Below are 19,890 nucleotides of genomic sequence, written 5' to 3'. Positions count from 1 at the left end.
TGGCAGCTCTGTCCTCGATGAGTATGCGGACCACTGAAAGAGTGAGTGAACAGAACATCGATGAACCTATACGTGCGCGAAAACAGGACAGATGCAAAGAAAAATATGAAGCGATGCGCATGCGATGCTGCGCACTCTGAATGTGAAAATGGGAACAGCAGTCCGGTGCGGTAAAATCACAGTAAAAAGAATCGCTTGAAATGTGTTGTCCCACCCCGAGAGCTGTGTGGCTCATTCAATGAAGTCTCCTATAAATATATTTTTATTATATCTACTACAACAGATTTTTTCAAATTTGGTTTTTTGAAGAAAGGAATTAATAGATGAGTTATTTGTTTTAACGAAATAATTTTTTCAAGATATGTAACCCATCAATCAAAAGTTTGTATAAGAGAGAGCTATCCGCATAAATGTGTACCATATGCCACCCATTTTATCAAACGTTTAAAAACATTTCCAATATGGTTCAAAATACCATACAAGAACCACATGGTTTGTGGTAATATCCATGTTTTAAATCTAACGATAAAGCGAAAAAATCTTCCCTTTCATATTTTCAACTCTATCGATTGATGGAGTTTTATTTTGATACACGTCATCATCCGAAGGAAGCTTCGTTAAAGCTAAGTGGACTGTCGCTTTATTCTATTGAGCTATCGCAATAATATTGAAAGACGAGGTTTTTTTGATCATATTAATCCAGAAGCTTTTGGAGCAGGACAATAAGATATAGTAGCTATTTATAACCCCCGTCTCAATGAGCCACTTATGTCCTGTTTCCGTGAGCCATTTAGCTACCGTTTCCACAAGCCATTTAGCTCACGATCCACTTTGATAGTTACTACCCGGCGGCAGCGATTCCAGTCAATTCCAACTGAGAATTTCTCGGCTGCGGAATTTTTCCCCATTCAGATGACCCAGTTTTGTCGCCATCTACTCGGGTGTCGAGATCAGCTCGGTGCTTCCGGTTCGCTGGTGTCCCGACGATCTACCGCTGGTACTTCCCGCACCCTCCTCTATCTAGTCCTTGACGGTGGAACTAGCCTGCTCACGGACTTCCTGGTAGGTTCATGAGATCGGTACGGCGGTTCTTGGTAGAACGTGGTGTCCGGTGCATCGACGCGAGCTATTAGAGTTAGGCACCAGCGGTGGATTTGGCTTACGAGGCAATTCCCCATTATCCCATTCATCCACTCGCTCGATTCTTCGTTTCATGTATTTTCATCGCGATATGTTTTATAGAAGATGTTATCTGGGTTAGTGTCTGCCTCGCTGATAGCAAACATTGCGCTTTGGTAGTCCACGGTTCGGCTCAATGCAATGCGGTCCAAAACCACGCACTCTGGTGTCGTTTCAACAAATGTACCTTTCTTTCAATCGATAAAGCACATAAAATTACTTTTCAAACTGCTAGTAGTAGACCTCGATAAATAACAAGAGAAAAGTACTACTCCAAAGAAATCAAACTCGAGACTTCTGTAATTTATTTGAAAATCGCATTAGAAATGAATCTATTTTCTCCCGATTCTGTATCAAATTGCTATGTAAATTTGACCGTGTATTTATCCACATCATTTTCCTTTACGTTTCAGATATGGAAGTCCACATCACAGCCGATCTCAATCGGTGAAAACACCCGGTAGCCGAGCATCGGGACGACCAAATCAGCTATGCCTGCCACAGCAACGATCCAGGTCAGTATTAATTGATATTTTGGAATATAAGCGGCATTGTTAATGGTGCACATGGTATTTACTAACGTGAAGTACTAGACAGTCTAAAAGATGTGGTGCTAAATTTATATCCAGCTAACAATATTCCAGCCTTTCACGTGCCATAATGGCAGCCATAATATCATACTACAGTCGTGATTCGCTGGTTGGACACTTTTTAACTGGACCGCTTTTTAGTTGGACCTCCGCTAGTTGGACCATTGTCCAACTAAAAAACATCTGAATGTCAAAATCTTATGTCAAATTTACTTTGACAATCAATCTGACAATTATTACGGATGTGAATAGATGCAATTACACTACTAACGTCTCCTTTGGAGAGTTTTTGACGTCTGTCTGTCGGTCCAACTAACGAATCAAATTCGTTAGTTGGACAGAGGTGTGGCCCAACCAGCGAATCACGACTGTATTCGTAATTTGACGACAGTCCCTACTTTGACAATAGTTGTTTATTCCATCTTCCCAGTTAGAGGAAGTTATCCTACGGTAGTCCTATGCGGTCGGCGTTTGTTGAATGAACGCTAGACATTCCCAATTGGGCGTGGACAAGCTGCCGAAAAACAACTCTCGACAAACATATGATTAGGGCTCAAAAGCCAACTGTCAAAGTTCGCTTTGGGCTAAATTCCCGACGAACCGTTAATCGCGCAGCACAGCCATTAATAGCAAACAAAAGAGAAAAGTTTTCTTTTTCGTCGACTACCCTGCACCGTGCTTAGGTAACAACGGTTTCTCCAGAATTTTTTCACAAATCGAATTTTGACAGATGGCTTTTGAGCTATAATAATATGTTTGTCGAGAACTGTTATCAAAGAGTAATTTACGTATTACGAACAAGACGTTCCATGCCGTTATTATGTCCAGAAAAAACTGCATTCGCCTAAACAAAAAAAAACAGTAAACCAAAGACAATATTGAACCACGTTGGGCATTATCAGTCATTATGGTTATGCTTGTTAATTATTTATAATATGTAGTACGACTTGCTTTGCACCGTTATCGTCACATATTTCATGTTTCTAAATTAATAATGACATCACCGTGAAAGCTTTAATTTGCTTGCTAACGCCAGTTAGCAGCGTAGACATAAATACATACAATTAACCGCTAGCGAAAATCCATTTAGTGGCGGCCCATAGCAAACAGTGATTAACACCGGAAACTATCAGTTTTCCCTTTTATCACGCGATATTATGCTCCAAGGATGGGGTACAACCCGTACGTACACTACAGCAAGGACAAGGCAAGGACCTGAACCGGTGAAGCGTACGCTGAGGAGACCCCAACAGTAGCTGAATGAATGCCACAAGTTTGTGCGAGTTGTGGCAATTGCCTGGAGAAGAATTATTCGCGGTTGTCGAGCCACGTCCATTCCACAGGGGAACGAGCCACAACCTGATTAAACTCACGTGCTATATCACGCCACATGCCTTCGTCGATTCGATGGGTGATCTGGCTTAAAACATTCTGCCTGGGATAATTACGTTAAATTAATTATGCAGTTTGCGTTTCGACTCATCAGAATCTGGCACTAACTTAGTGACAGAACTTAGCTAGCGCCTGATTGACGCTAGCTCCAAAGAGGCAGGATTTGTGTTTCTGAGCAAATACCTAGTCAAGCATGATGTCCCGCAAGAAATGTTCTGTTTAGGCTGATGAGAACAAATGACGCCGAAGCTTGGTTTGGGTTAGCAAGCCAATGCAATTAAGCACTATACTATATTTTTTCCAAGGGAGATAAGTTTTGGTAGAAAACAATTTTTCTCCATTAAGGACATTGTTAACTACGTTCCGACTGAAAGCAAACAATCAAAGTTGCAAGATCTACACCATTCGATTTTGTGTTGGTAAGATTTTACTCGGAATGCATTTTACATCTCTGTACTCTGCAGTCTGAATGAATGGCGTGCCAAGCGACTATAAATTTACCATTTTAATACCGCGGTAAGAATTATATCCGTAACTTGTAATGGTGTGTAGGAAAAATCAACAACGCTGGAAACCTAATTAGACAGCTGGAACTGATATGGGAAAGCTGTAGCATAACGAAACAATAACATACTTTTGAAGCTTTGCTTTGCTTATTAGAATGCTAAAGAAAACTTTGGCAGTTGAATCAGAGGTGAACTTTACTTACCTTTTCTTCATTGTAAGGAATTCATCAACGAGTCTTAGGGCCGATTTCTTCACTCTCGCTTAGCTTAGCGATGAAATGTATGGGAAAACTAAAAACGATATTTCTTCCAAGATAAGTTGATTTGCTTTACACAAATATGTAAAAATGGTTCGTAGTAATGTTCTAAACAGTTTTCCTGCGCAATGTGGCTAAAAATCACCTTTTTTGGTTTCGAAAATATTGCTGCGCCAAGGGGTTCAAATGGAGCTGCCACCTTAAAACAGGTTTTTACAGAAAGCATACTTTTCTATCTACCTCTCGTTTCTTCTGCTGTAAATTTTATTCATAGACTTTTCTACGGCTGATGTACACTGAGAAACAAAAATATGCATAGTTAGCATACTTTCTATTCCCAACTCTTTTCTTCTGCTGTGATTTTTATGCATTTCCATGCATATACTTCTAGTAAGAATTCAATGAGTGGATAGACCGAATATGTCCAATGCATAAAATTTACAGCAGAAGAAATGAGAGGCAGATAGAAAACTATGCTATCGATGCATTAATAAAATTCACATGACACAAATACTACATCACTAGCTGATGGAAAATAATAGACTTTTTTACGGTCCATGTACGTACACGCCGCATGACACAAATACTACATCACAAGCTGGTGGAAAATAATAAACAAAGACGGCAAAAATAAATGGGATTGGTTTCAACCAGGAAGCTTCATTAGTGTTCGTGAGACCGGTCGCAAAGAACTCAATGAAGAAAGACGGTAAAAGCAAATGGGATTGTTTTCAACCAAGAAACTGCATTAGCGTTTGTGAGACCGGACGACAAGAACTCAATTGAACATATTCGGTCTATCCACTTATTGAATGCATACACACTTAAAATCCATTACCTAGTAGGTAATTTTAATTTGCTGTCCTTATTTCACTGCCGGAAAACAAGCGAGAGGGAATGATTGTTTTACTCAAAATTAATGGGATGAAGTTTAGTCGGCTTTGGGTAATATCTCATTATTTTTGGGTAAATTTGGACACCCTCTCTTTCATTTTTCGTTGGAGGAAGTAGGATGCACAGATTTAAAATTACCTACTGCTAAGTAATGAAAGTTTTCTGTGTACTAGAAGTTTAAGCTGGAAATTCAAAAAAAACACGACAGAATAAAAGAGACAAGAATAGAAAGAAAGCTAACTCTGCATAATTTTGTTTCTCAGTGTAAAAGATTATGCTAGAAAATTAGGCCGTGCACGCTGACAAAGTCGACTTAAAAATGACTTTTACTGTGAGCCGTGTTTACAAACATTGCTTCACAGTTTAATGGCAGTGTTGGCAAACACGGCTCACAGTTAACAGTCATTATTAGTATGCTAACTGCATTTTTATTTTTCGTCGGCCATATGAAAATAACGAACTTTTAGGTAGCTTAAAACAGGAAGTGTACGTAATCTCTCGTCGACCATATAAAAGCAACAAACAGAACTCACTCTGCTAGTCTGCCATAAAACAAACCATTAACATCATATCAACAATCAAACTACGAACCTCGGACGAAGTCGAATTCGTTCTAGACGTCCAAATTGTGCGACACTTCGGAATCATCAGAACCATGCTGGATGACGCCGGTATTGGCATCGACGACAACGAAGCAATTCCTTTGCCGAACGTTAGCTCGGCGATTTTCCGTAAAATTCTAGAGTGGGTCGAACATCACAAGCATGACGAGGACGCGCCGGCCATTGAAGGGCTGAACCTGCTCGATGACATCAGTTGGTGGGATCGTAAGTTCCTGAGGGTGGATCAGCGTACCTTGCTCCAGCTGATGGTGGCCGCAAATTATCTCGATATGAAGGGGCTCGTTGCTCTGACCTGCAAATCGGTGGCCAATATGATGAAGGGCAAAACGGTGGAACAAATCAGAAGCACTTTTCACATCAAGAACGACTTTCCGCCGGGTGAGGAGGAGAAAATACGCGAAAGGGTGCAGTTGTGGGAGGACAGAACGTGATGAGGAGTCACGAAACTTGCGAGTTTGAGTAGGAGTTTGCTATTATAGTTAATGCGAGTGTTTTGTAAGCTATTTTTCGCCAATAAAAATACAATTTTAAAAAGTAAACTTGTAAAATGAATTTATTATAGCTATACAAAATGCCTTGGTGAAAAGGAAAAACAATTTCGAGATAAAAACTAGTGATTAATATCCATTACCTATGCGTACCAATAATTGGTAAATAATATTAATTAATGAGTTCCACAAAATGGCACGAATGAATGAGGTTCATGTTTGACAATTGACTAATCTATGTGGAGTTGTGCTAGTGAGAGATTGAGGTTAAATCGGGTAGTTTTTTTGCCAAATGAGGTTAAATCAGATGGCGAATTGAAAACATAGCGTTATATGTATGTTGTCTATACACATTGCAACTGTGTTGGTGTCCTAGACGTCAAATAAGTCAATTCTCTATGTTTTGTTTACCTCATCTCATCCAGGCTCCTACGAGGCGGCCATTTTGTCCTACCCATACCTGTCATCCCCTATTATTACCTATAGGTTCTTTACTGAAACAGTTAATCTTACTTTTCTTGACAGTTCGCTTGTACTGTTTACATGGACTTAGAAAAATTTGTGGACAGATTTGGTCAAAGTAAATCGTAAAGAATTTTTCTTCTTCTTAGTTGTGGTTATTTTCTGTCGGCCTATTTCCGTTACGAGGCCAAACACCGACGCCAGAGAGGTGACGACTCCCACTATCTGGACTAGATATCGACCCATCAACTGATGGACCGGGGACCAACGGATTTACTTCCCTTCCTCAGATTTTTCTCACCTCTGAAAAATCTCAACGACCTCGACTGGGATTGAACCCAGACCAACTGGGGTTAGTGGCGGTCACGCTTATCACCCAACCATCGGCACCGTCAAAGAATTTTCTAAGTCCATGTAAACACAAGACGGATACAGGTGTGCACATTTTTTTCTGTGTGTGAGTGCGGTTGTCATTTTTCATTGATGAAGCCGCAAGAACAAGAGGATATGAAGAAGAAAAGCACAGACAAGTGTCGTAGTGGGCCTTTCTGTTGCCATAAGTTTTGTTTCGGTTCGGTCAACGTTAATTTTATCGGATTTTTTTTGAGGTTAAAGGTGTTCCTAAGTGTTCTAATCGGTAGATCCGAGGTGAAGCTCTTCCTTTTCTCACTTTTCATCGTGCGCCAACGAATCAGGATGCTCGTTCGGATGTTTATGTTCACTTCAAGGGCCCCGGCCGCCATGCTTAATTTTGCAAGTATAGAACTAATACACTCAAAAGTGTCAAATGTTCCCACCTTTCTCTCATCTTGATTAAAGACGCTGAATCCCTCTGTATAAAGACTCGCCATCTCTATTTTATTCTTATTATTTATCAGTAAGTGTCATTCCAATCGAGCACGAGACCTGTCAAAAGCCCTCATTCCGAAGAAAATCGCTTCGAATCCTTCTGGAACGAGGGCCATTGACAGGTCTCGTGCTCGATTGGAATGACACTGACAGCTAAATGGTAAACAAACGATTGACGTGTCGAGTCTTTATCCAGAGGGATTCAGCGTCTTTAATCTTGATGTAAACAGTACAAGCGAACTGTCAAAAATGAACAATCAGTTCATTTGTGACGTCACCGTAAAGTATTCAATAGAGTTCTATGCAAATCATTTCACACATACTAATGGGGGAGGGGGGTTTGTTTTCCTCTAGCTGTCATATACAAAACTGTCAGCCAATTTAAACATTTGAAATAGCATATTTAAAGTATTTCTAATGGTGTTGAAATGCTTTATGTTGCTGTAAAACTTATTCCGGAGACGTACAATATCGGTTGGTCAGGTTCCATAATGAAAATAATCCGACCGAAAAGCTATTTTCGATTCGTTTTCTTCTACCTATGACAGGTGGAGGAAAACTTATCGTAGAACACACTAATACCAAATACAAATTATTATTACAACATATTTGTATTTGCTAATACAGTTACAGATTGTCAAGTACTACGTATAAACGAAAAAAGAGAAAAGAACGTGATCTATAAATTCTCGAGTGTTTTTTGTAAACGGCCAATAAGCATGCAGTCAAAATTAACTTTGAGAGGAAATTCCGGACATACCGTAGCTCACCGAGAATGGATGTTAACATCTTATGAACGAGAAAAGTTTTCTCTTTCATCTGCTGTTTTGATTTCTAATCGGCGATTAATGGTTTGTCCAAAATGTCCTCTCAAAGTGAATTTTGACAGTATACTTATTGGCCCTTTTCAAAAAACGCGAGAGATATTGTGCTTTGCAGGATAATCGCTCGATATGCGATTATATGAAACAGAGATGCCAGATTTGCAGACAAGTCTGCAAATTCGCAGACTTTTAATTTAAGCTGCAGATTTTTTCGATGACGCAGATATTTGCAGATTTTCTAGTTTGGTTGCAGATATTTGCAGATTTTTTAGTTTTGTTGCAGATATTTGCAGATTTTTGAATATAAAGGCTTTTGGTTACACTAGCTTTCCTGACATTTTTGTTCTTCCCAGACATTTAAAATTATTGTTGCAGACATTTGAAAAAAGTACCTGGCATCTCTGGCTCAATTGAGATAGGCGCGTGACAGCCGCCTATATAAACTTATAGGCAGCTTTTTCCTTGAAGCTTTCGAAAAGCACACAGCTGGCAGAAAAATAAAGTTCCACTGAAATCTGCTTGCGGAGCAACTGCGGCTATATTTAGGTTTGTTCCAGTACACGGAAGTCACTCCGGAGTAAACAGGAGCAAAAAATCTTTGCTCCTTTTTACTCCGGTTTGCTACCTGAAGAAGAAAAAGGAGAAGAAGAGAGTACAGGAACGATTTTCTCCGGAGTACTTCCAGTTTCTCCTGGTACTGGAACAGACCTTTTGATGCGCCTTTCAGACGCCCGCAATGTGAGATTTTATTATAAGCGCTACAATATGTATTTTTTGGAACAACAATTAACGGAGAATCGAACATTTCATTAAATATATACCAAATTATTAACTTATGCGGTACCATAAATACATCATTTTTTCTGAAAAGGGCTATACTAGCAGTGGCATCATTCTAAGAAAATCAACAATTAATATTTCCGGATTTAGTTACAATATCGATTTAAAAACAGTTGTTTTGGTGTCCTGCATGATCCAACGATTGACGCGTAAAACTTCATAAAGTGTTCAAAATTATTAATATAACCTTGGGTTTTACTGTATGTATCGGCTCAATGAAAGTATCGTTCTTACAATGAATGTTTATTTGTTCAGTCCCACCTATCACCATTAAAGTATTGCCCTTACGTTGTTCCACAATAACTCTGGTTTTGCCATCGATTTTGACAGGGCTTTCTTAACAGCGATCATTATTATTGGTAAAACTAGTTACAGCTTGATAATACATAATAAAAAATTGCGAAAAAAAATCACCCCTGTGCTGGAAGCAAAACAAAGTATTTGGATTTTCCATGTGCAAAATTAAAAAAAGAAGTATTGCCCCCATTTGTATTAGGCGTAGAGGGCGACAGTTGAAAATTTAATAAACAAAAATACTGTTGCGTCCGTTGTATTATTTACCATACACTCAAAATAATCTGACTGTACAATCCATTTGTTACCCGCACTTAGCAATTATATGCGCAAAAAGAGTATATTCATCAAGCGCAAAATATAAATTTTAAGTGCAAACTGTAGAATTCAACAAGTTTACACATAAATTATATGTACGTGACACTATAGACTCATGTTTTATGTGCCGAAGTTATAAAATGTCAATGCAAAAATAGTATGTATTGATATTTTTCTCATCAGATCTATGTGCGAGTAAATAGTATGCATATGCAGCCGCTAATTGCAAAAATCTATGTGTAAAATTAATAGATGTTACTGTTATATTTTTATCAGTGTAGTTTGGGCAAACAACATCGTAGAATCAAAATCTTTAGATGATTTTGTTGTGTTTCGAAACCTTCATTTACAGTTTTAAGTATTGCCCAATTCACATAAAAATGTTATTTTCATTATAATGTAGCTTTTCCAGATAGACTTTTAAAGTACAGTCGGGATTCGCTGGTTGGGCCACACCTCTGTCCAACTAACGAATTTGATTCGTTAGTTGGACCGACGTGACAGATGTCAAAAACCTTCCAAAGGAGATGTTAGTAGTGTAATTGCATCTATTCAGCGGAGGTCCAACTAAAAAGCGGTCCAGTTAAAAAGTGTCCAACCAGCGAATCACGACTGTACTATGTCTAGAAAAAAATCTGTTGATCGATTATATATGTATCAGTTAGATATTAGCTTGTGCATGCTGACGAAGTCGACGGTTACTGAAGTTTACTGTGAGCCGTGTTTACCAACATTGCCATTAATCTGTGAAGCAATGTTTGTAAACACGGCACACAATAGAAGTCTATTTTATGTCGCCTTCGTCAGCGTGCGCAACCTAATTATACGATAAAAGACATGGCGGAGGATAGTTGAACTACATTTTCTCTTTGCCTAATATTTTCATTTTCTCTTTCTCTTTAAATTTTCGGAATTCGATGGGAAGAGAAGAGAATCTTTTGAAGAAAAAGACATTTCTAGAATTTATTTTCTTGAAGACATTTTTGATCGATTTCTCATACGCTCGGAATTCGGCTGCAGGTCACCCTAAATAAACAAACTATCGAGCGAATGGTCAAATATGAACCTCATTCATCATGAGTTCATTCGTATCGTCATCTTGTAGAACTCAATTTCGTTCGTTCACTAGTTCGTACTAGTTTATATACTTCATCTAACTTGGCCCCAAGATGGTGGTTGTTACTTATGAGATGAATTCGAGACACGAAAACCAAATTTAATTTTTTTTTAACATTTTAACGACATGCAATCAACTAGAGATTACTGGGTAGGGAAAGTTATGAAACTTAGAGCCATAGTACTCAAGTGAGAGCAAGGATGTGAAGTAAACAGATCGGAAAACTAGAACTGGCAGGGTCATTAGAACAGGCTTAATATCGTACGGGCTTAATCTTTGTCTTCTGTTATTGATGCTAATCGTCGACAGGTTTTCAGTGGTGATCTTGCGTGGCTTAATTTTTGTCGGTTGTCACGGTAAAGATAGATACGTCTACCTTTATCAGGACACATGTTAGTGAACTCGGGTGATTCGTAGTTATTCTGCCTAAGCTCGACCCTCATTAACAGAAGACAAAAATTAAGCCCGTACGATATTAAGCCTGTTCAAATGACTCTGCCACTTCTAGTTTTGCGATCTGTTTACTTCACATCCTTGCTCTCACTTGAGTACTATGGCTCTAAGTTTCATAACTTTCCCTACCCAGTAATCTCTAGCTAATTGAATGTCGTCAAAATGTAAAAAAGAAAATGTGACTAACATAGTCGACATAAAATAGGAAAAAACCAAGTTTAATTTAAGTGAGGTGATGTGCAATTACGAAAAAAAAGTTTTATACAATTTTTCCCTTTTGGGAATAAATATTGCATACTTTCTCAAATAGATATTTTCACGTTTTAAATACTGCAGTTGAGGCAATGACGTTAAATACCCTTTAATAAATTATATTTTGTTTTCCAATTTCAGAGTGGCATCGATGCCTAACACCGGCGTCGAGGAGGAATACTACAGACTAAGGCATTTCTCGATCACCGGCAAAGGAGTCATCAATCGGGGTGATTCACTCAAGAGTCGTCGGAGCAAGTCCAACAACAGTGTCGCCAGTTCCAATTCCAGGTTGGTGGTAACTCATACTCAAATTCTTAAGGCTGTAGCCTGCATGCAAGTGTTTGATCGCGGGATTTTGTTCCTCGTGTATTTCGCCTGTCAAAAATGGTAAACAATGTGGCCGAAACCATTGTCAAGTGAGACCGATAGTTTCAAGAAAGGACCTATTTACATATTCGCATAACGTATTCGTATAAAACTAATTCATGATCCTTCCATCTTTGACGCAAACCGCCACACAGACCTCTTCTTATTCTAAGGTCCTTGAGATTTTCATTATTTATTTAATGACTATGACCCAATTGGGTCATTAAGCAATATACTGTTTTCGATTTTTTTTCTGATGCAGCTGACGATAAAGACACGTTATTGAACTTTTTTTTGTACGCAGAATAACAAATAATTATTTTGCAAAATTGAATTATCTCGACCGCACCTTCTATTGAACTACCTTGATCCCTTTGCTGGGATAACTGTCAAAGATGCTAACCCATGTGGCTAAATTCACTGTCAAGGAAGATCGATAGTGTCAAACGCGGACGTGCTTACATTTTTTTAGAAAATCAAAAATCATTCTGAAGGTTTAAAGGTTTAACATATACATTGTTATATTTAGAAAGATGAGCTCTATCGGCTTATGAAATAAAAGGAAAATTTTATTCTGCATTTAATGACCCAATTAAGAATTTAGAATTTAAAGGGTGAAAACATTTTCCGCCAATTACTCTCCACTATACCAACTTTCTTATTTGACAAAGAAACTTTCTTGTTACATATTCCAAAGCAATTGTAGAAAGTAAATCACTTAACATGCGAAAGACAAGCATGGTCTTAAATTGAAGAGAAATGGAAAACTGGAATAAAGAACCAGTTTGCGTCGGAACAACCATTAGCAGATATGTGTGGCGTGGTAGGACGAATGAGGAACTGTAATTGTTGTTAAAGTAAATATTACCCACTCCGCATCAAATGTCGTTCGACGATTTTTCAATCGCGAGCAAATAGCTTAGTTTAATTTTTATCAAGCGTGCGAACTATCCAATATGACAGTAATTTTTAACCGAGGGCTCCCGATGAAATAATGCGCCATCCTTGTCGAAATAAGTTTATGTTTGGTGGTATTCAACAGGGAAAACAGATTGAAATGGTGAGTGAAGTGAAAGCATTTACGTGAAAAAAATTCCCAGGCAGGATTAAAACCTGCAAGCTGTTGCCTTCCTCTCCAATGCACAAACCTGGGCTATGATGCCATCGCAGAAAGAACGCATGATTATCGCATTGGGGACAGATATCGTGGGTTTGTGCATTGAGCCAGAGTCTCAAAGATTGTAGGATTGAATCTTGCCTCTAGGGGAATTTTTTTCACATAATTGCTTTCGCTTAACTCATCATTTCGACCTGTTTTCCTCGTTGGATACCACCAAAAAGTCTTAAATAAGGAATTGGCACTTACGACAAAAACGAAATATATGAATGATTTGAGCGAAATAAGTTGCCTCGACTGAGCTTATAACTAGAAATAATGGAACTGAAAATTGAAAATTATAAAATATAAGTCATCTTTTGGCTTGGAATTTTTAATACCACATTCCACCAACTACAAGGCGTTGACACTAACTTTTCAAAGAGAGATTTTGGGTTATATTTTCAATCCGTACCTATCAAAAAGTCAACAACATTAGTTACCGTAAACCGGGGTGACTTTGATCATCGGGGTGACTTTGATCACTCGAAACTTTTTTCGTAGATCGCTTATTAAACCAGAATAGTTTACCGAATCATTTTAATTTGAATTGATTTTTACTCTAAACTTATAAAATACTGATTTTGGGTTTTTGGGTACAAAAACTACAAAAACCGAAATTTGACTTTACCTGATTTTTACGAAGCTTCGTAAAGTGTCTATTTTTTATAAAACAAATAAATCTCAGATTTGAGCAAGATTACAAGCGAGTTTTTATTTTCCTTTAGATTGGGATATGCTAAATTTAGTTTTAAGAGTTTGTTTATTTTTAATACATTTTTTGTGAAACTAGTTGGCAATTATTTCAAATTATTTTATGCTAAAATTCGCAACATATTAATTGTTGTTCAATATTGCAACGTGTTAAAATGGATGAAATTTTTTGTACATTGATAAAACACTGAAACAAAACAATTTTAACAGTTTTAAAGGTTTTCAGAATCTTTTATTCTAGTTGGACACAAATTATACGAATTTTGATTGTTCGAATTTTACAGTACATTGAAATACTTTGTATAATGCTAATTAACATCTATTTAACAATGAGTATCTTTCCAGAATTAGTTTAAACAAACATTTGAAGCATTGACAAGCAAACGCATTGACATCAATAACTTAATGTGGATGAACATAAAGGTTATCAAAGTCACCCCGGAACACGAAAATGGACTTCACCTTGAAAACATTTTTGAAAAAAAGAAGTAAACGGACAATTTTAGGTAAAACCATCCCATCTTGTTCTCCATACATCAGTACATGGTTTAAAAATATTAAACTCGAAAAAAATGTGTTGCGTCTAAAAATATGTACTGATTACTTCGAAAAGTGATCAATGTCACCCCGATTTACGGTATTCCAACTCTTTTGACAAGCTGAATCATGTTTGCCATGCGTCTAGGCTGCCAGCAATAAACTTTCATCTACATATTAATAAAATTTATCCCGGCGCAGTGGTTTCAAAAATAAATTAAAATTTTTGTCTTTCTCCCAGCACCGAACATCTGACAGCAGTAGGAGCAGGATCCGCCCGGACGTCCGCAACCTGTAGCCTGGCTTCCAGCAGAGAAAGCAGTACATCAAACCCAGCTTCTGGACCATACAAGTGAGTATCATCGATAAATCCAGGACGTCCGCATGTTAAAATTATTCAACTCGGGCTTGGAACAACTTCCATCACAGTTCAACACTTTCACGCGTGCTAATTTACTCGTTTCGTTTCATCCTGATGATTCAATTTCGTTCGGCTGCGGTCCAAAACATGCATCGTACTACTTCTGTCCGCCGGTACGTGCCTGAAATGCAACGCTGACACTTCCGGTGGTGACCCTGTTGTGCTGCAGAGTGCTGATGCTGGGTGGTGCTGCTGTCGGGAAAAGCTCATTAGTGTCGCAGTTTATGACATCGGAGTATCTGCATGCCTACGATACTAGCATAGGTAAGTGATAGTTCTAACTTGATAGATTTTTTCGTTTTTAGTTTTTCTAATTTTGTTTTTAATACTATGAAATGGATCTGGTAAGAGCAGGGACGATGGTAGTTATACAACATGCGTAATGCATTGTTTTGAGTATCATCTTCATGTATGGACACACTGGGCTATGCAGAAATTTCTATGGAGATTTTATTAAAACCATTTTTTCGCTAATTTCGATTTTTGCTACTTTATGTGAACAGTTTAAATGCACTTTTCAACCATCCTGTACAACTATATTCATCGGATTCTCATTTGATAATCATGGAAGAAATTTTTCTTGCTTGCGAAAAAATTGATTCTTTAATAGGTGAAAACGCTGCATCTTTTGTCACTTTAAATATTGTTTGCTATCGGCACGGAATAGAACAAATTAATCGAAATATTCATAACACTAAACAATCCAGCCAGATCGGAGTTTTAGAATGATTTAGATTAACTCTCTTAAGACAGTTGGTCCAAAACAAGACTAACGGTATAGAGCACCCTACGTTATATAGATAACATTAATTGTCGCGAAAGTCACACCCATATTCGATTCTAACCAGGCACCAAGAATTCGGTTTTTCCTGGTAGGATCTGCCATCACGTTCAGAACTGCGTTTCAAATACATTGAACAGGACAGCTACACAGACTAGATAAAGTGGGGAAACTCAAACTGAAAAAAAACTCCCATATAAAAAAGTACACTGCTAAACGCGCCCTATGAAATTCGTTCTATATAAAAGACTACTGCAAACCTGTGATAAAAACCAATCAGTGCTTCCTCTCGATCAGATGGCATTACTTTTGGGTTGACTACCAAGAATCTATTGCTTTGCAACTTTTTGAAAACAAATCGAAATTTAAACTGCTCTAACATAACTCAGTTTCCTCGTCCCACAAAATCTCTACCTATCCCCCGCCTTTCTGTAGGCGCAAATCGAATTGAGTCCACCTGTGCTTTCAAAATGCCTGCAGAAGCATGTGTCAGATGCCTTAGTGATAAAAACGCATCACATATATCCGACATATGAAAAGTGTGTTTCAAAAGGATCATTACTCAACGTACCTATAAACCGCCGAAAACATCGTCAACCCAACGCACACACAAGCATAAAAATAAATTATTTTTTTCAAATGCAAAAGCCCAAGCAGCACCCTGAAGTATTGTACTCCATCCAAAACCGTTCCAACCACCGACTTTGCAAATCATTTTGTGTACACCGTGCTAGCACCCGAAAAGTTCGTAAACGGTTTAACTGTGTACGAGTAAATGTCGCCGCTGCCGAAAATCCATAGCGTCTATCGTTTTTTATAGCGACCGGACGCTATAGCCAAGATGTTGCTCGTTTTGCATGCGAGCATCGAATGATTCAAAAGACATGCGGCAAAGTTTATAAAGCAAGCATCCATTAAAAGCTGTCTACATTGAAAACTGCTACGTGATCTTGAACAATAGACCTTTCTTGTCAGACCTAACCCCTATTTTTCTTAATTTTTATCAAAAGAGTTCACATTTTTAAGAACAAATCCGTTGAAAAGATATTTTTAAAACTTTTCCTGATTTTGCTATGATTTTTTTAAAAATTAAAGAATGCAAGAATGTTGAATATTTTTTTCACCAATGCAAGAATTGTGGGACACGAAATATTCGTTTCGGCAGCACTGTTTAACATATTTCAGATTAAGTTATCGGCAACACTGCAAATGAAGTGGTGAATTGCGGTATAACGTTCATTAATGAATTCAATGAAACTGAGTGAATTTCAACTGTCAAATTTTATAGAGCAATGCATGAAAATGCTTAACCTCACTTTTTTGACAGTTTAGAGAGCTTGTTTACACGGACTTGGATTTTTCATTTGACCATAATGCGAGAAACTTGGTTCGAATCGCTTTTAAATGTTAATACCATGTAAACTGTAATTTTTCCTTCTATATCGTCGCGGTGCAGTATTCAATTATTGATTGTTTTTTTTTCTGGTTTTCAGTTTTATTTTGAATATTTTGCGGGCGATTAATCAGTTCCCATAATTCGGCGACGTGCAGAACGGGAACTATTTGTCTCCTCCACAAATGTTCACATGTCAAGTGGTGTAATTCCGGCAAATGCATTGCCTAAAGCCACGATTTCTTACCTTTCTAGATCGGACGCAGCCTGTAACCATTTTTCAATAAAACCATTCAGAATATTATTCGGAATTCTGAATGGAGTCAGTACACCGAAAAAAATCCAAACGTGTGCTTCAAACCACTTAAAATCTATATGAAGAAGAAATGCTAATGTTATCACGCGCACACATACCTTCTATGTGTCAACTGTATAAACTATGTATGCACACACCTAAGTTGTATGTGCGTATTGTTATAGAATTGAGTTTTATGTGTCTTATAGTTATGAAATGTGAATATAAGATTAATATTTCCTGTATCTTTTTTTTTATCTTAAAATACGTTTATTTAGGCCCAAATGCTGTAGCTTAACGAGGCCGATAATTCATTTTTTTTTTATATTACATGTCACATGTTAGTGGGGGAAGGGAAAGCCGTATTTAGGGGCGGCTTGCTCCCCTCTTATGTAAGTAAAGGACAAAGGTAGGAAGTGGGATACATATTGTGTAATTGACATCGTCGTTTGCTGATTGATCATTGTGGCGGATATGCACACTTTGTTGTAGTGTTGTAGTTTCCAGCCTGTAATCGCAGGGGCGAGGGGAGGGTCGATATTTCGGATAATTATTGGCACTCTATATCATCTGCATGTGCGGTATGTCATGATGTTCTGGATAGACGGTTATCAAGAAGAGTGTGCACCGAAGACTCGTGAAGCAATGCCATATTGTAGATACAGGGATAGGTTGGTGAGATTCTACTGTGAATGAGAGAGGGTAAAATGTATTAAACTTGGACATCAATGGTTTTCAAAAAGATATAGATAAGAAAAATATAGGGGTGGTCACGGCTTGCCAGGACGTCCCGGACTGGCACATAGGGTGATCTACCTCGGGCCCGAAGGGAATCTATTAGTTGGGACCTGGCAACACAGTACTCTGCGCACAGCCAAACAACATGCTCGATGTCGTGATAGCCGTTCTCACAAACACAATGATTATTTTCAGCAAGCCCTATACGACGGAGATGCGCGTCAAACGAGTAATGGTTGGACATGATCCTTGACATCGTACGAATAAAGTCCCGGTTCACATCCAACCCCTTAAACCAAGCATTCGTTGATACCTTCGGGATAATGGAATGTAGCCACCGTCCCAGATGCCCATTGCTCCATGAGGTTTGCCAACTATCGAGCGTCCTCTGACGAGAGATACTGAAAAATTCGTTGAAGCAAATTGGTCTTTCGTAAGTGTCGCCTTCTATTGCGCCCACCTTGGCTAAAGAGTCCGCCTTCTCATTGCCCGCAATAGAACAATGTGACGGGACCCAAACCAAGGTAATCTGGTAAGATTTTTCAGATAAAGCACTCAGATATTCCCGTATTTTCCCCAGGAAATACGGTGAGTGCTTTCCAGGCTTCGCCGCACGGATGGCCTCAATGGAGCTGAGACTATCCGAAACGATGAAGTAATGGTCTGAGGGCAGGGTGTCAATGATCCCGAGAGTATACTGAATGGCAGCTAATTCTGCGACGTAAATTGAAGCAGGATCATTGAGTTTGAATGAGGCAGCAAGATTTTCGTTGAAGATACCGAAGCCTGTGGACCCGTCGAGAATTGATCCGTCAGTGTAGAACATTTTGGCGCAGTCGACTTGATGGTATTTGTTATAGAAAATATTTGGGACCACTTGTGGGCGAATATGATCCGGAATTCCACAAATCTCTTCCTTCATGGATGTATCGAAAAATACAGTTGGATCAGAAGTATCTAAGAGATGAGCACGGTTGACGTTATATGTAGATGAATTGATGTTCTGTGCCATGTAATCGAAGTACAAGGACATGAATCGGGTCTGAGAATTAAGCTCGACAAGCCTTTCGCAATTTGCAATCACCAATGGGTTCAGAATATCGCATCGAATGAGCAATCGATATGAGAGGTCCCAGAATCGATTTTTCAGCGGAAGAACGCCCGCCAGCACTTCGAGACTCATCGTATGGGTCGAGTGCATGCAACCCAAGGCAATACGCAAGCAACGATACTGGATTCGCTCCAGTTTGATGAAGTGTATGTTCGCAGCGGAGCGAAAGCAGAAACATCCGTACTCCAACACTGATAATATCGTTGTTTGGTACAACCTGATTAGGTCTCCTGGATGGGCACCCCACCATGTTCCAGTTATTGTACGGAAAAAGTTGATCCTTTGTTGGCACTTCTGTTTCAGATACCTAATGTGACATCCCCAGGTACCTTTAGAGTCGAACCATACCCCGAGATATTTGAATGTTGAAGCCTGAGCAATAGTTTGATCCATTAATTGAAGCTGTAGTTGCGCTGGTTCACGCTTTCTAGAAAATACGACTAGCTCAGTTTTCTCCGTGGAGAACTCGATACCCAGTTGGAGAGCCCATGCAGACAAATTGTCCAAGGTATCTTGCAGTGGTCCTTGCAAGTCGACGGCTTTAGGACCTGTAATAGAGACCACACCGTCATCTGCAAGCTGCCTTAGCGTGCAGGAATTGACAAGACATTCGTCAATGTCATTCACGTAAAAATTGTAGAGGAGAGGGCTTAGACATGAGCCCTGGGGAAGGCCCATGTAGCTAAATCGTGATGTCGATAAATCGCCATGCGAGAAATGCATTTGTTTTTCAGACAACAGGTTTAGCAAAAAGTTATTTAAAATTGGCGAAAGACCATGCTGGTGCAACTTCTCATAAAGAATGTTGATCGAAACTGAATCGAAAGCCCCCTTAATATCCAAGAATACTGATGCCATCTGCTCTTTGTTAGCATATGCCATTTGAATTTCTGTTGAGAGCAACGCAAGGCAATCGTTCGTCCCTTTGCCTTTGCGGAAGCCAAATTGTGTATCTGACAGTAAGCCATTTGTTTCGACCCAATTGTCGAGCCGAAACAGGATCATTTTCTCGAACAACTTCCGGATACAGGACAGCA

At 38.8% G+C, this 19,890-nt stretch overlaps 1 protein-coding gene across 2 annotated transcripts in view; it reads left to right on the top strand.

Annotated features, from left to right (window-relative positions):
* Window positions 1-19,890, top strand: part of LOC131693922 (uncharacterized) — a 489,601-nt gene that overhangs the window by 404,875 nt on the left and 64,836 nt on the right. For both annotated transcript variants that reach the window (XM_058982194.1, XM_058982195.1), the window contains 4 exons: window positions 1,593-1,694; window positions 11,480-11,629; window positions 14,356-14,466; window positions 14,705-14,799. In XM_058982194.1, the coding sequence (XP_058838177.1) occupies window positions 1,593-1,694; window positions 11,480-11,629; window positions 14,356-14,466; window positions 14,705-14,799 (458 nt within the window). The remainder of the gene's footprint in view (window positions 1-1,592; window positions 1,695-11,479; window positions 11,630-14,355; window positions 14,467-14,704; window positions 14,800-19,890) is intronic.

The sequence above is a fragment of the Topomyia yanbarensis genome, chromosome 3 (genome assembly GCF_030247195.1).
Source record: "Topomyia yanbarensis strain Yona2022 chromosome 3, ASM3024719v1, whole genome shotgun sequence".
Lineage (NCBI taxonomy): Eukaryota > Metazoa > Arthropoda > Insecta > Diptera > Culicidae > Topomyia > Topomyia yanbarensis.
The sequence above is the reverse complement of the archived record's forward strand: the minus strand, read 5'-3'. Positions and strand labels throughout refer to the sequence as shown.